The sequence below is a fragment of the Neltuma alba genome, unplaced genomic scaffold, assembly GCF_004799145.2.
Source record: "Neltuma alba isolate B1F8T4 unplaced genomic scaffold, ASM479914v2 tig00010689_pilon, whole genome shotgun sequence".
Lineage (NCBI taxonomy): Eukaryota > Viridiplantae > Streptophyta > Magnoliopsida > Fabales > Fabaceae > Neltuma > Neltuma alba.
In genome coordinates this window covers 200,649-216,905 of record NW_021635529.1, presented here as the reverse complement: position 1 = coordinate 216,905, position 16,257 = coordinate 200,649, and the positions used below count along the sequence as shown (strand labels likewise).

Below are 16,257 nucleotides of genomic sequence, written 5' to 3'. Positions count from 1 at the left end.
TCAAAGGAAAAGTAAGAGGAAGGCTTGAGGTGCAAGGTAGTGAACTTACCTATTGTCATTGCTTGATGTGGTATGCTTGTGTGTTGCCGTGTACATGTTATTGAATGTTATTGTGACATGTTTTAGCTGCTGTAATTGCTATTCATGATGATTAGATTATGTCTCCATGGCCATGCATCAAAAAGTTAGCTTTGAGCATGCTAGTATGTTACTAATTAACAAGAGAATAAACAAGTTGTGTGTAGTGCATGAGCATCCATTTAACATGATTAATATAGTATTGTTTGCTACTGAGATTCCCCCGAATCTCACCCCCTCCCTAACCAACCATTTAGGTCAATCAATGGTGGGCACTAATGGCATGAGAAGCAAGGAGAAGAAGTGGAGAGTTATTGATGCTAATGATTGATATTATTATTCAATGTATAATTCTCCTATGTTATGACTTATGTTGTGAATGCCATGTATTTAATTATAAAGCTTATGGCATGTATAGGAATGTATGAGCATGAATGGGAAAAAGTAAGCCCAAGTTAGGTATGCCAAAGAAATAAAAAGAATTAAAGTAAAGAGATGTTAAGGGATAAAATGTAGGTCATGGAGCAGTTAGTTTTGAGCTTTATTTTGGCCTATCATATGAATGAGTTAAGCTACGAAATTTGGTATACTTATATTTCACATCCCAAGCTTTAAAATGGGTGGTGAATCACCTCATTTGGATGTGTATACAAAAAGATATGGATTTTCAAAGTTAAGGCGGAGAATCTGGAAAGTCCAGATTTTACCAAACGAATAGTAATCTTAATCCAATAAACTGTACGTTTTCAGTGAGGGTGAGTTCAGTTGAATATTTTTCCCTTAAAGAGCATTGAAAGTGCTTTCTGTAGAATTTTGGAACACTTCCATACGATTTTTCTAGAATTAGTTATGATTTTTCAAAGTTGGACCTGTAATCTGAAAACTGGACAGTGAACTGTAATTTTCCGAAAATTAATGTCTAAATTGAAATTTTTAAGTGTAAGACCATCCAACATGGTCTGGCATGGTTCTAAATGAATGCTAAGGTACTATATAAGTAAGATGTGACACTAAGACAGCCAACTCATAGTCTTCAACAACAGAAAAGTTGACAATGAAAAAATCATTAGAGAGGTCAATCACCTCAATAGATCTAGTTTTCGCCCACATCTTTTGGAGCCTCTCATTCATCATTCTCAGATTGAATCTTCCACCAAGAACCTTAATGATCAGGCTTAACTGATAATGTTTACGTATTTATGTAAAGCCCTCTCAGTAAAAACAAATTTAGGAATCTCAATTTTGCCTTTATGATGCTTAATAACCTTGATTTCAGATCTGATTGATTCCAGATCCTCTTCTTCTTCTTGCAGATTCTCGTTTGATTCACTCCTCTACAAAAGAGCACCATGAAGAATCTCTTTGAAGGATCTACGTTCACCTTTCCTGCTGCCCAAAACAACTATGCCTTCACTGCTTTTAATTTTTTTCATATCTCTTTGCAGTAGATCATCTTCTTCCACTGTTTGGCGGTCCCCCTCCCCAATCTTTGGAAAATTTGTTGGCGAGAGCAAAGAATGGCTCATGACCTTTTTTTTCCAAAAAAAAAAAAATAATACTAGTATATTTCTTGTTATTGGTTGTTCAACACTTGTCATTATCAGTTTACAACTTGTTAATAAATAACTTATCATTGTCAATATTTTTATTGTCATTTGTTGTTTAATATTTATTTCAAAACTTATTAATAAACTTTTTAATATGAGGACATTTAAGTCATTTAATTATATTTGCAAAATAGTATATTGTCACTACTTCTTTCTCTATTATTTTTAACTTTTTGATATTTGATTTGGAATATCATATTTTTTTAGTTTTTTTATTTGTCATTTTCTTTTAGATTTTGAGTTGTGATATTTATACAATGTTTGATATGAGGTTTTTAGAGGGGAGGGGAGGGAAGTGGCTCCCCTCCCCTCTTTTGGCTGGACTATTTTTTAATAAAAAAAAGAGAGTTGCTCCCCTTGTCTTGTTTGGCTGGAACAATTTTTAAGGAGGGGAGGGGTTCCCATTCTCTCCTTTCCTCCTCTTGGCCTCCCCTCTAAAAGTGGGGTTCTTCGGAGGGATAATTAGAGAGAAAATATTTAATTTCAGAAGTAACCTTAGTCAAATAACATAATTTCTCCTTTATCCTCTCTTTACCCCTTTCATTCTACACTTCTCTCTCAATCTTATAATTTTAATAAATTTAATATACTCAACTTCATTCTCCTCTTATATTCAACAATTCTACTAGAAAAATCAAACTACTTAAAATTTTGCTAAAAACATATGAAATGATAAAAATCATTGTGATAGAAAAAGAAACGATAAAGAATTATAATATTTTTGAGAAAGTCAATATAGAGTAATATTAAGTTAAGCTAGATAATAAGCATCTTTTAATCTTTTAATTAGTTAAAAATTAAAAAATAAGGAAATGAAAGATAAAAAATGGTAAAAATGTAATTTTTCTTTTAAACCCAGTAGAATTAGCAAATAACATTATGGAAAAAAATTGGACTTTAATTGTTTTGTTTTGTTTTTCTTAATGAGTTGTGCTTGTGGCAAAAGCACAAGCTAGTGTGTGTTTTTTTTTTTTAAAGTTCATAAATTACCTCATACGTATTGATAAAATAAAAAAAATAATTTAAATTTTTGAATAGCTCCTATCCTTTTTCCTCTTGTGTCAAATAAGGTATCATTAAAATGCCTCCTCTTTCTTTCCCTTCAATCAATCCAAACGAAGAATTATTAAAATTCCTCCTCTCTCCTCTCCTTCCTTCCCTTCCCCTCCATATCTCTCCTCCCTTCACTTGCCCTCCCTTTCCCTCTATTGAAATCCCTTCTTTCCCTTCCCTCTATCAAGCCAAACATAGCGTTTGCCATATTTAGGAAGGAATTTTTACATAATAGTACACAATGTTTCTTACACTCCTACTAATCTTCAAGAAGGAGAAATTAAATACATTTGATTGAATGATCCAAATTCCAAGTTCAACACCCCCAAACATTAAAATAAAAATTATAAGGATGAAAGGGTTTGTAATGAGCGGAAGAAATTTTCTTTTAAAATGAAAAAGAAAACTTGAAAATTTGAATTAATTACTAATTGTTATGAGAATAAGAAAAGTATAAAGATGGAGATGGGGGAGATGGAGAAAATAAAAGGAAATTGGTAGAGAAAATAAGGAGAAATTTTCATCTACTTCATTATTTCAAATATGTGTACATCATCTCCTATTTATAGAATCCCAACATTAAAGACTAATCTAAAAAGTTACAAATACATAAAGAAGGAAATTAAGCAACATAATTGTACAATTGGAGGTTATAGGGAATAAATACTAGAAACTCTTCAATTTAGGAGTTATAAGGTATAATGTCATTAACTATGAGATGAAATCTTAAGAGGCTATAAACTTATGAACATCCACACAACATAATATTTATATCACTCTCCCCTGGACGTTCATAAACAAATATTTTATCTCATTAAAACTAGGAAAAACTGAGTGGGACAAAAATCTAGTTAATGAAAAAGAGTACATAATATATATTAAAATTGCCTCGTCAAAAACCTTAACAAGAAGTGTTAAAGTTAATATTGCAATATTCACTCTATGATAATATTAATATTGCATGTTGTTATTTATTGTTAAGTTCTTGCAAGTACATAAGGGAATAATAAAATTTATATTTGATGTTGTAGTTTTATGAAACTATTATACAAGATTATTGTGTTCAAACCAATTGAACATTTAGATACAAGATATATCCTAATGATTTTCATAATAACTTTTTTGTTATTGTTTTCACAATCTATAAGACTGGTGGAACGTATATTGATAACTCAACATATCATGAAAATATGTTGCAAAAATATATTTAAAACTTCCATATGATGACAATACATTATGTTTGGGTCGATTAAAAAAAAGATTATATGAAAAGTATTAGAAATAATCCACTTAAAAAAAAGTGATGTTGTTACCAAGAAGCGTAAAAGTGACATTATCACTAGGGCAAGAAAGAATATGCTGTCCTCTTTTCTTTAACTAAGATTTTTTCCAACTAATCAAAATCAACATCAACTATTTATAATAAATTTTCTCATAAAATTAAATAACTTTCCATTCTCTCAATTCAAATGTGACATAAATATATGATTTTTATTTTTCTCACAAATGGTATAAAAAGACTAATTTAATTTAAATACATAAAATCAATGTTCATCATTTCAGAAAATTAAGAATTAACATATCTCTTAACGTTAGAATAGAGAAATATAAATATCCAATTTTCTTTTATGTTATTTCAAAATATTCAAAGCTTAAAGAATTAAACGATATTTGAATTAATCTGATATTCATAAATTTTTTTAAAAATTATAATTATCATTTGTATATGTTTAATTTCTTATCACAATCAAACTCATATAGTTAAAAGTAACACAAAATGTAGAGAATCTTTTAAAATAAACATTTTGAGAATAAAGTGTAAAATTGAATGTATTGTTCAAAACTTCTCAACATTAATCAAGATATCATATATCATTTATTCAATTTGCAACACACAAAATATATTATTTGAAAAAAATACTTTCATATTATATGAATGCTTAATTTTCTTTCTCAACTAATTTCTTATTTAGTTAAACTCAAAATAATTTCAAATGCTAATAATAAAATTTATTATCAATAAATCACAATAAGTCAAAACTAGTATTAGATGAGATCATATGAATAGGATATAAATGAACAAACTATGAATAGTATATCATCTCTTTAATTTGCACACAAATGGCACAATCAAATATCAATATTAGGCTATTCTATTACTGTAAAAATAAATTATATTCACATTTCATATTCTTAAATGTGCAAATAAATTGTCACATTAAATTAATATTTCAAAATGACAATAGCTACTTTTTTTTTGGTATATTTAGTTTCACACCACTCTTGTATATTTTTCTACCAATCACTCGCAAAAAATTAATACTAATAAAAATTAAATATCATATAACTTTCAGGGCTTATGATTATATCTTTCAACTTTAATTACTTTGGGTATCTTTCGTCATAAGTCATTGCCTTGGGCATGATAACTATATTTGGTATTTTTCATAACATCTCATGGTCTTTTTTGGTTTCATAAGCAATTCTAACATTTACTTTCAATGTATTAGTATATATATTCATCTATATGACTTTTGGTCATATTATAACATTTGCTCATAATTATTTTTTACTATAGAAGTATTACTATTTCCTCAATTATGGTTTGATAGCCAAGATTCGGAATGAGTACGCTTTAAAAGCATCTTTCCCTGTTTTGATCGATGCATTCAAGCTCACCTAACTTGGTTCTAGTGTTGTGAAGATTATTGCCCTTCAATCATTAATTTCACTAGTACAATGTGATCATGTTCTTTATCACCTTTATAGACATTTTTCTTGCTTCACATAATCAATTTCTTCAAATATTAGTCTTTAGGATTATAGCAGAAATCTTTTAAATAAAGTTCTTTTATGCCATTTGATATTTGAACCATTAGCTTTTAGAGTTTTGATATCTATCACCATGTAGCCTTTAAGACTTTGATATTTATCACTATTAAATTATCAAAGTGTTATAGATTTTTCTTATCCTACTATTTAAAGACACCTATATTGTTCTTTTACAAAAGAACTATTATAAAATTTATGTAACTTCTAGTGACCTAATCACATGATCAAAAGTATTATGACTTCCAGTTATTCAATAAAATGAAATTAAAATAATATTGTAACTAAACAAATTAATTAAATTCAAATTCATAATTAAATATAAAGACACAAATAAATTTATATATAAATTACATTATATAATCATATACAATATTATGATAGATGTAAAACAAGATAAAATAAACCAGATAGATATATATAAATAAACAACATAACAAGAAGCATTGAAAAATAACGAAATTAAAATGTATACAAAGAATAAAGTAACAAATAATGTAAAAGAATAGCAATAATATATAGCAAATGTATAGAAAATTATATACTATGAGAATATATCACTTAACAAAGTTCATACCTCAAATCTTCAGAACAAGTTTGTACTGATAACGTGTTATGAAAATAAGAAAAATATAAAAATTGAGATGGGGGGAGATAGAGAAAATAAGAGGATATTGGAGGAGAAAATAAGAAGAAATTTTCATTCACTTTATTATCTCAAATATGTGTACATCATCTCCTATTTATAGGACCCCAACATTGAAGACTAATCTAAAGAGTTACAAATACATAAAGAAGTGAATTAAGCAACACAATTGTACAATTGGAGGTTATAAGGAATAAATACTAAAAACCTTCACTTTGGAAGTTATAAGTATAATGCCATTAACCATTAAATGGAATCCTAAGAGGCTATAGAATTATGCACATCCACGTAACATAATATTAACCATTAAATGGAATCCTAAGAGGCTTTAGAATTATGCATATCCACGTAACGTAATATTTATAACACTAATTATTAATTAATAGCTATTATAAACTCATTAATTAATATTTTTTTTCAAAAGCCTTGCAACATGAGGGTTGAGGCCATTTGTATTTTGAACTGTCATTTTCTATTGTATTTGTTACCATGAAACTTTCTATTATTTTGGAATAAATTTTCAATTCATGATTGTATTTGTTTGGTTGAAATGAAAGTATCATTAAAATAAAATAAAATAAATAGAAAGATGAATGAATGATTGTACCTCTAAAATTTTTGTGGTGAAAACTTTATACCTCTAATATAAAATATATAAATAAAAATTATCCTTCTTGAATTTAGAAAAATATTTTTCAATCATCAGTAGTAAAATAATAATTTTAAATAAAATAAAATAAACAACATCATAATTAATCATAATGAAAAATAATTTTTTTTCCAAAAAGTTTTGCATTCACAAGATCAATTCGTTCTTGAATAACAATCTTATTTGAACTTCGGAAAAACAGATATATTACTCCCTATTTGAAAAGTATTTTAATATTATTGATTATAGTAAGTTTGAGTCTCAATTTATCTAATCTTTTAATATTAAAATGGTATGTTATCATTCAACATACCTTCAGTCCCATACATAAAGCATCTATTAAAAGATGTTGTTGATGGTTTTTGCTAGGCATTTGGTAGTTTTATAAACTATCGAATATTTTTCATCCATATATACTCATATTTATTTAGGTTAATGACATAGAGTAGACATTAAAACTCCAATCCTACATATAAAATACTGCCTCCAATTCTTAATATGTGAGCTAATTAAGTATTGGATTTGGTCTTGGACATGAGACATCAATTATCTCTGTCTCATTTTTTTTTTTAAAATATCCCTATTGATTGTAAGAGATTTCCACCAAGATGTCATTTTAATACACATAATTAAAGAAGATGTTTTAAAGAAGTTAATATACATTTATTACAAATAGTTAATTTAACTAATTTTTTTAATTTTTTTAAATTAGTTATCTAGCTCTTATATTAAAGACTCTTGAAATTTTAACCAGCTTTTTTTTTTTCTCTTTTACCTCTATTTTATTAATTATAGTTATCTCCTTTTTCCTATTTATTCTCTCTTTTACCCACTTTCACTCCATAAATAAGAACATTTTTACAAATAAAATACATTTTTTTATAAACTTATTGCCCTTGACAAGTTTTAGCCAAATTTTTTATCTGCATAACTTGGTTATTTGAATATTACATATAAGACCAAAGAGAATATGATGTTAGAATTTAATAAATTTAATAATATTAAAAATTACCTGTATAATTTTGTCATAAATTTAATACTTTCAATTGTTTATTGGTGAAACAACTTATATTTGAAAACAGACCCACTCCATTTTTATTCTTGGAATCTCAAACCATATCATTCAACTCCTGATGGGGTGTTCAACACCAATATTGTGGAAATTGGGATTTCAAAGCAATGAGAATATAAACAAAGATAAATCAACCAAGCAAATAATTTGTGACATTCCTTTATTCCTTCTCCTGTACTCTTCTGCATTTCCTTTCCCTAGAACAAATGGAAACTAAAATCTCAATCTAAAATCTAAAACTGAATCTTAAAATCGGTTGTAAATTTTCGCTTTTTTTTTTTCATTGGTTAACTTGAAAATTCCTTGCAACTTATGCGTTAGATGTTGTCAATTTGACTAATATAGTAATTTTTCTTTATTAGAATCTTGCACTTGTCAATCAAGATTAATATCTTTTTTTGTTATGCAATATTATGTGAGTTAAGCTTTAGGGGCTTACACTTGTCAGAGTCAACATATGCTTCCAAACTCATAAATCACTTATAGAAGTACTTACAAATTATCACCAACAAGATCCTCACATTGATAATGGATTTCAAACTCACAACCTGATAGATCATGAGTTGACTTTTTACCAACGAGGCAACTCTTATTGGAAATCAACATCAACACATATATAATAATTGTTCGTCTTAAGTGGACTCCAAAATGGCTCACTTAGCCTATTTAAAATAACTTATTAGTAGTTTTTTAATAATAATTTATAGAATACGATATAAATATATAACCAGAATTTTATCTTGATAACATGATGTCAAACAGAACCCATATTCATTTCACTGTTCACTAGGGCAATGTGGTTTGGGAAAACAATTGGGCTTCGTGTCATTCGGCTTAAACGAATGGCCTCAACCAGAAAGTGAGGCAGACACCTATACAATGTGGACATCACAAAAAATCAAAACGAAGGTTTTGAAAGCTATTTCATTTTCTCTTATCAGCCTTCACATGTCAGACCAAAGAGGCTATAAAGATTAACAATGGCCTTAAATTCTCAAAATTTAAAGTGTAGCTAAAAGAAACACTTGTCTATCTTGATAGAGGTGGTCTTTCTTTTATCGTTTGGTGAGTTGAATCATTTGCTTGCTCAATACAATATGGATAATACCATGTAAAACTCTAATTTTCTCAATATCATTTTGTCTTACTCCAGAAAAAACCACATAACCTGCCTCCGATCCGAAATGTAAGATGTACATTATAATATAATTTACACAACAAAATGAATATTATATTTAGGACAAGAGGGATTTTTTTTTTTTAAGGATAAAAAGACAATTTTTTTTTTTGATAGAATGCATCTGGTATTTAACCAACATAGAATGATAGAAGAGATTTCTCAAAAATATATATATTTATATATCTATATCCATAGTCGATGTCAGTATCATGATATTACCAACATAAGCCAGTACTGCAATGTAATGTAACATATAATCTAAAAGATGCTCCTGAATGTGCAGAGAGTAATGATGATTTCATTATTCTCTTCCAATGTCTATAGGCAACATGTAAGGGAACTTGCATGAGGATACTCATTGACTTCCCGGAAGCCTTCCCCTGGAAACCATGTGCTCTGATTTCTGTACCCATTAAGAAAGGCCAAATGTATATGAAACATTACTAAAGGACATTAAACATATAAAAATACAGCGTAAATTAGTTGCAGAATTGTCAGTATGCTTAATTTGTTAACTGATGATGCAAACTCAATTTCTGAATCCATTTACCCATAAGTCAAAAGAAAAGAAAGGGAGATAAATGCATTCAGATATTCTCATGCAGCCTCTGGCTCATCAACCAATGAGGGCTAACACAGACATGTTTGAGCTGAACATCAAGACTCTAGTGGCTGACCAGATGCAAAAAGACTCAAGACTACAATCTATGAAACCACGACGACAACAACAGAGGAAATTTTTCATAATGTTTGCGGTCAACAACTAAATAAGACTAAATAAATAACTAAATAAGACTTGACTGTGGCTCGCTAATCAGTTTGTTGTCAAGGGAAGAAATTTTTTATAATGTTTTTTTATCAGTCTTTCAATAGATCTTTGTTCTCTGCAGCAAAATCCATCTAGGAAAAATAAATATGCAGCAACAGACCTGCTCAGTATATGGCAAATATTTCCCATCAAATGTTACCACCACACGATCCTTCCCATCGACTCCTTTAACTTTGTCAACTGAGCAGTAGAAGTCTATAGCTGACATGCTACACAATAAAGCAACAGTGAGATAATATTTTCAAGCCAGCATTTACAAACAAGAACAGCTGATGAATCGGTCATGGTGTGTTTTACCAACCCCAACGTTATATTAGGATTGCGAGTATTCTCAACATCATAATGGGATAGCGGTTGATTAACTCAACAATATTATGTGCCATCTATTATATCTTTTGCAAAATGTTCTAACGTTTTGGGAGGGGGGGGGGAAGGAAACTGGAAAAAAATTCCTTAATACTGACAAGAATGAGCCACTCCTACATGAAGCACAAAATTCACATAAAAATAAAAGTTAGGACAAAGTAGCATCCAACACCCTAATGTTATTTTCCAATTGCATCCAACACCTTAATCTTATTGATGATGTATCCAGCACCTTGACGTTATTTTTCCCATAAGATTAAGGTCCTAAACTATAAATACGATTAGGGTGCTGACTATGACTGGACAATAACATAAGGGGTGCTAGACGCTACTTTATCTTATAAATTATAAAGAACCTATGGATTACGAAAAGAGACACAGACATGGACATGTCAAACTTCAATTAAGATATATACACGCATAAGCATATACGTATATGTATATATCTTCACCTGAATCACGACCCAGAAACCATGTTTTCTTACCTATCAACATCTCTTGTACACAAATATTTTTATTATTTAACAACATACTATATGTAATTTCCACAGCAAGATCATCACATAAAACTAGGAAGAACTGGAAAAGTGCGTAACTAACAGTGATAAAGTAATTTAAATTGGAACCAGAGGGGATTAATTTCTAGAGCTAAACGAACATTTCTTAAAAACTAAATTCTGTTTTATTATTTACCTATAAGGCAGGAAAATCAACAGAATTCTGCTCATAGTATTTTCAATGATAGAGATATACAGAAAAGACTAACAAAAAGATCATTGTAACATAGATCTAAACTCCACCATAATATAGATCAGAACTTACATCCCATCTCCAAACTCCTCATTGACGATTTCCTTGATGCTTTCCCCAAAATGCATAACAGCTTCGTTCAACCTATAAAATACGAGATCAATATAAACCAACAACATCAAGTACCAAAAGAATCAGAGCCGATAACTCAAAATGTCAAATTGCTCAATGCCCGTCAGAGTAACATGCTTTACTGATATTACCGCACACATTTACAACACAAAAATTGTTTTCACCAAATACATCAGGAAATGCTCAAGATAATTACCTCCTACATTTTGACCTATCAAAATAATCTGCCACTGCCAATACTCACTTCTTCCACAAAAACGGGATTGTGTTCACTTAACACCAGCTTGATCATTAATAAAGACTGATATTTTAACCAATCAGCTATCTTAAGACTTCTTGCAAGAATCCTATAAGTAAAATTCTATATGTAGCAGGCCTGTTTAAGATTGGATGAGCAGAGTATTTAACCCGATCAAGGTCCAGGAATACCCCTACACCTAATAACCGGAAAAAAGACTGAAATTTAAGGCTAACAACAGGATCTTCATCTCAGAAGGCAAAATCGAGGAGATCCAAGCAATCTAATAAAGGTGTTGTACCTGTAAATGGTGGGTTCTTGGATAAGATTAGGGTCAAAAGACCTCATGGGGGGTTTCATCATCTCATGCACAAGATCTTCGGGCAGGTCAGGCAACGCTGCCCGCAACTTAGGGGCAGTCTCAGGCTTGAGCTGAGCTTGACGCCTGAGAAGTTGGGCAACATAGACATTGGTGAGTCCAGTGTCCTCAGCCAACTGATTGTAGGACTTGCCACTCTTGCGCTTTATAGCCTGAAGGCGGCCCGTTATGGTGCTTTTGTTCTCCTCCATTTCTGTGGAATCAATACGGAATTGCCAAGGCGAGTTAGATTCCTCTGCGCTTTATCCAATTAGCGAACACCCTTTTTCTAATCTTATTACAGCCTCCTAGCTGGGCAAGCCAAAAAAAAAAAGACATCGTATTTGTTTAAAATCGGAAAGAGGCAGATCTAGTTGACAATCAATTAGGCTATTAGGCTATGTTTGGTTGAAGGGTTATTGAGGGGAGGAAAGAAGAGGGGATAAGTGTGTTTGGTTGGAAAAAGTGTTTGGTTGGAAAAAATAAAAGAAAGGGGAGAAAAGAAATTTATCTTTTAATGCTCCCCTCTCCTCTTTATGCTCCCCTTTAAATTTGAAGTTTTTTAAAAGGGAAAAAAATATTATGTTTGATAGTGACTAAACTACCTATGCTAACTTTTTAATATTTCAAATTTGTCCCTTTTATTAGAAATCTATTTTTCACCTCTTTTTCTTTTCAGCCACTAATAATATAATATTATAATTATATAATATATACATATCATATATATTAATATATACATATCATAACATATGTGTATTATAATTATATATCATAGCATGTGTATTATAATCTTAGATAGATTGCAAACATGCATATATATTAATATATACATATCATAACGTGTGTGTTACAATTATATAATATATACACATCATATATATTAATACATATAATTACAGAATTAATGAGATATAATGTTGAACTTTTTATCATATTTCCTAATTTTTTTTAGTTTGATCATAATATTTTTTTTATCACATATAAGTGAGGTAATTGGTTTTTTTGAAATTGATAAATTAAGAAATAATAATTTTGATATAGATATTGTAATAAAAGAATAAAACAGTCTAAATATACAGATAACAACATATTTGTCAATTTATAATTGCTTTCCCTCTCCTCCTCTTATAAAGCAAATAAGAAATCTCCCCTTCCTTCTCCTCCCCTCCCACCAAACAAAATCCATGACCTCCTTTTTCCTTTTCTCCCTTTTCTTTAATTAACCTCCCCTCCCCTCCTTTCTCTTTCGTTGAACCAAACAAAGCCTTAAGATTCGGATTCCGCAGGTCACGTATTATGTTTTTTTTTTTGTTATCAATAAAATAGATTACTGTGTAACATCTTAAATTTTATACCACGGACTTAAATATTTTTTTTTTTAAAAAAAGGTTCCAAATTGTTATTTTCTCCGTTTTATTTTGGGTCTTTAACTTTAGTTGACCCCGAGTGACTTCTTTTAACCTTCTCCGGTCATTTTTTTTCTCTTCTCCTTTTCTCTCTCCGCGTTCATTCCGCTTGCTGCGTCGCTCATCTGCTCTCCCTTCTTTCTTCATCATTTCAGATAGTTTTGGTAAGTAAAACTATTTCTAATTATAAAACTTCCTTTATAAAAATTGTTCTACTCAATCATATCTATCTAATGATAGTAATTTTGTGTTGCTTAGAGAAAATTTTTGGTATAGAGTTTGGAACAAGTATTTAGTTTAGATGAGTGTTAATCACAGTATTGTAGATCTGTTATAGTAGATCATTTCTACTGGTTTAGATTTGTCTATTTATTGATTTTGGTATTTAAAAATTAATTTTTAATTAAAAAATATGTTATTTATGATACATATCATATTTATACCGATTAAAATTAAGTTAAATAATTTATTTGGGTTGTTTGATATATTCTTAAAATTTTAATCGGTTTAGTTTTATTTATTGAGTGACTGGAGGTTTTAAAATAATTATTGTAGTTAAAGTTTCTTATTTATGAAAAAAACATATATATGCCATTAAAATCTTGGTTTGATTATTTATATATATAAATATTTGACACACTATTGAATTTTTGATGGTCCGATTTTGAGGCTTAAATTTTAAATGAGATTTTTAGAATTTAAAATATACTAATTTCATATTTAGAAATTTTAGAAAATTCTTTTTATTAAAGTAAATAAGTTGGGGGATGTAAATAAATAATTTGGCTTGTTAGAAAATTACCAATTAGTTCTAAAGTACTTAATTTTGGATTATAAGAGTTGTGAGAATTTAGAATGATAATTAAATTAAATTAGGAATTTAACTAATATATAAGCTTAATTAATTAATTAGTTTATGTTAATATGTGGTTATATTAATTGTGTAGATTAATTATTGGTTGAGTAAATGATTGACCTTGTGGTAATCCTTAGTATTGCTTTGGCGAAAGGTAACCACTTTCCACTTGTTATATGTGCTAATATATTGTTTGTGAGTATTTTGCTATTTTAGAATAATATTTGTTATTTGGAACTCAAGTAGATACGTTATATCTGTTGAGCTATGAAAATTGTCTTGTGAGATTTTTGGAATTGTGATTGAGAAATTTGGAAAAGATATATGATTTATATCTTATGGATTATACTGAGAAAAGATTATTGAGATATTTTTCATTATATTGTGAATGATTAATTATTATTTAGATTTTGGATTGAGCACTATCCTACCACGTGGTAAGGCCGCCATTGGTGCACATTGGTTGGCTTCTTCTTTCGTCCCTCATAGTGAGGGATAGGCCTTTGTGGCTTCTTATTCGTCTCCCAAAGTGAGAGATAGGCCCATATGTTTGATTGATCCCCCAGAGTGAGGGATAGACTTATGTGGCTTGTGTGTTGACCCCCATAGTGAGGGTTTGGATGATTAAAATTATATTTTTATGGATATATCTATGTTTCTTGAGAATTAATAACTATCCCACTTGACATCTCACGAGCACGTGTTAGTATGTATGATAAGTTAGAAAGTTGGTTACTGAGGCATTTGTCTCATCCCGTGGTTTAACATTTTCAGGCGATAATTCAGGTGGTGGCCCATCAGAGAAGGCTTCGGAGGCATAGTGTACTGTTATAGCTTGTATAGCCTCCCTGCTTTTGTTCTATGTGCTGACTTGTTATATATTGCCACATAGGGCTCATCTACTATCATGATGTAAAAGAATACTTTTAATTACTACTATCTGGTATGATAGGGCCGCAAGGAGGCCCAAGACATCTTAGACTCTGCATGTAACGCTCTTTTGAAAGTGTTGACTTTTGACTAATGAGCTCTATAATTTATATTAAACTGATTTATCAGTTCGTACATTTGAAAATATAAGTTTGGTTTGGGCTAATGGTTGAATGATATTTCTGAACTTTGAAAGTCCAAGGCCCAAGTGAACGATTGATGTGGCTCGTAATATAAGTTTATTTTCTTTAACCATGATAGCGATTTTAAAATTTTAAGGTTTCTTCTTTTCTATAATGGTTAATCGTTCGAATAAATTGAAATTTTGATCTAAATGGGTTTTAAAAGAATGGTCGTCACAGTTTCTTTTCTTATAAAAAAAATAGATATATTTATGCTAATCAATAGCTTTTCAATTTCAATGGTAATTTATGAAATATAAATATACGAGAAAAGTTTGATCTTGAATCATATGAAATGTGTGATTGGAAATGTGGTGACAATCTTTTCAATAAACATATGAATGTTTTCAATAAAAGAAAAAAAATGTTGTATTTAATCCTAAAAAATAATTAATGCATTCTTCTTTATTTTTACCCATAGTAAATAACTCTGATTTACCTTTTTCCCACTCAATCTCCCTATCTTTTACACATTTATAGCTTTTTTAAGATAATAATTACACAATCTTAACTTTTAATGAGTTTAGTTGTCGCTTATTCGGCTCATTCTATTTATAAGACATAGGGATACTCTTTTTCATTAGCTTTATTTATAAATTATTTTATTAAATTTTTAAACATAAATATGTTATTTCATTCTTTATTTGTTATAGGACAGGTAATTATTTTTTTAAAAGATGTATATATATTAAATATGAATAAAATATAATTTAATATTTTTTTAATTTATGTATAATATGTTAAAAATGTTTTATACATAAAAATATAGTATTACCTCTCGTTCTAAATATAAGAGTTAGTTGACCGATTTGAGTGGATTGAGAAAATAAGTTAAGTTAGTTATTTGTAATAAATAAGTATTATTTTTTCTAAAATATCTTTACTAATCAAATTTATTGTCTAGAACTACCATTATTAGAATGACTAACTTAAAAATAAATAAATAAATAAATATAAGAGTAAAGCGAATTAAAATATTATATTTAGAATCAAAATAAAAATTAAATAAGATGTTATTCTGTTTACCGGAGGTAGTAGTATAAAGGAAGGGTGGGAGTAACATTTTTTTTTGTTGGCTTTTTTTTTTGAAGAA

At 29.2% G+C, this 16,257-nt stretch overlaps 1 protein-coding gene across 1 annotated transcript; it reads right to left on the bottom strand.

Annotated features, from left to right (window-relative positions):
* Positions 1 to 9,269: 9,269 nt before the first annotated feature.
* Positions 9,270 to 12,082, bottom strand: LOC114758357 (cyanate hydratase). Its single transcript, XM_028947413.1, has 4 exons — positions 11,731 to 12,082; positions 11,132 to 11,203; positions 10,044 to 10,152; positions 9,270 to 9,517 (listed from the first exon to the last, which is right to left on the bottom strand). Exons 1-4 carry the CDS (start codon positions 11,997 to 11,999, stop codon positions 9,470 to 9,472), a joined length of 498 nt encoding a protein of 165 aa, XP_028803246.1. The 5' UTR covers positions 12,000 to 12,082; the 3' UTR covers positions 9,270 to 9,469.
* Positions 12,083 to 16,257: the final 4,175 nt, after the last annotated feature.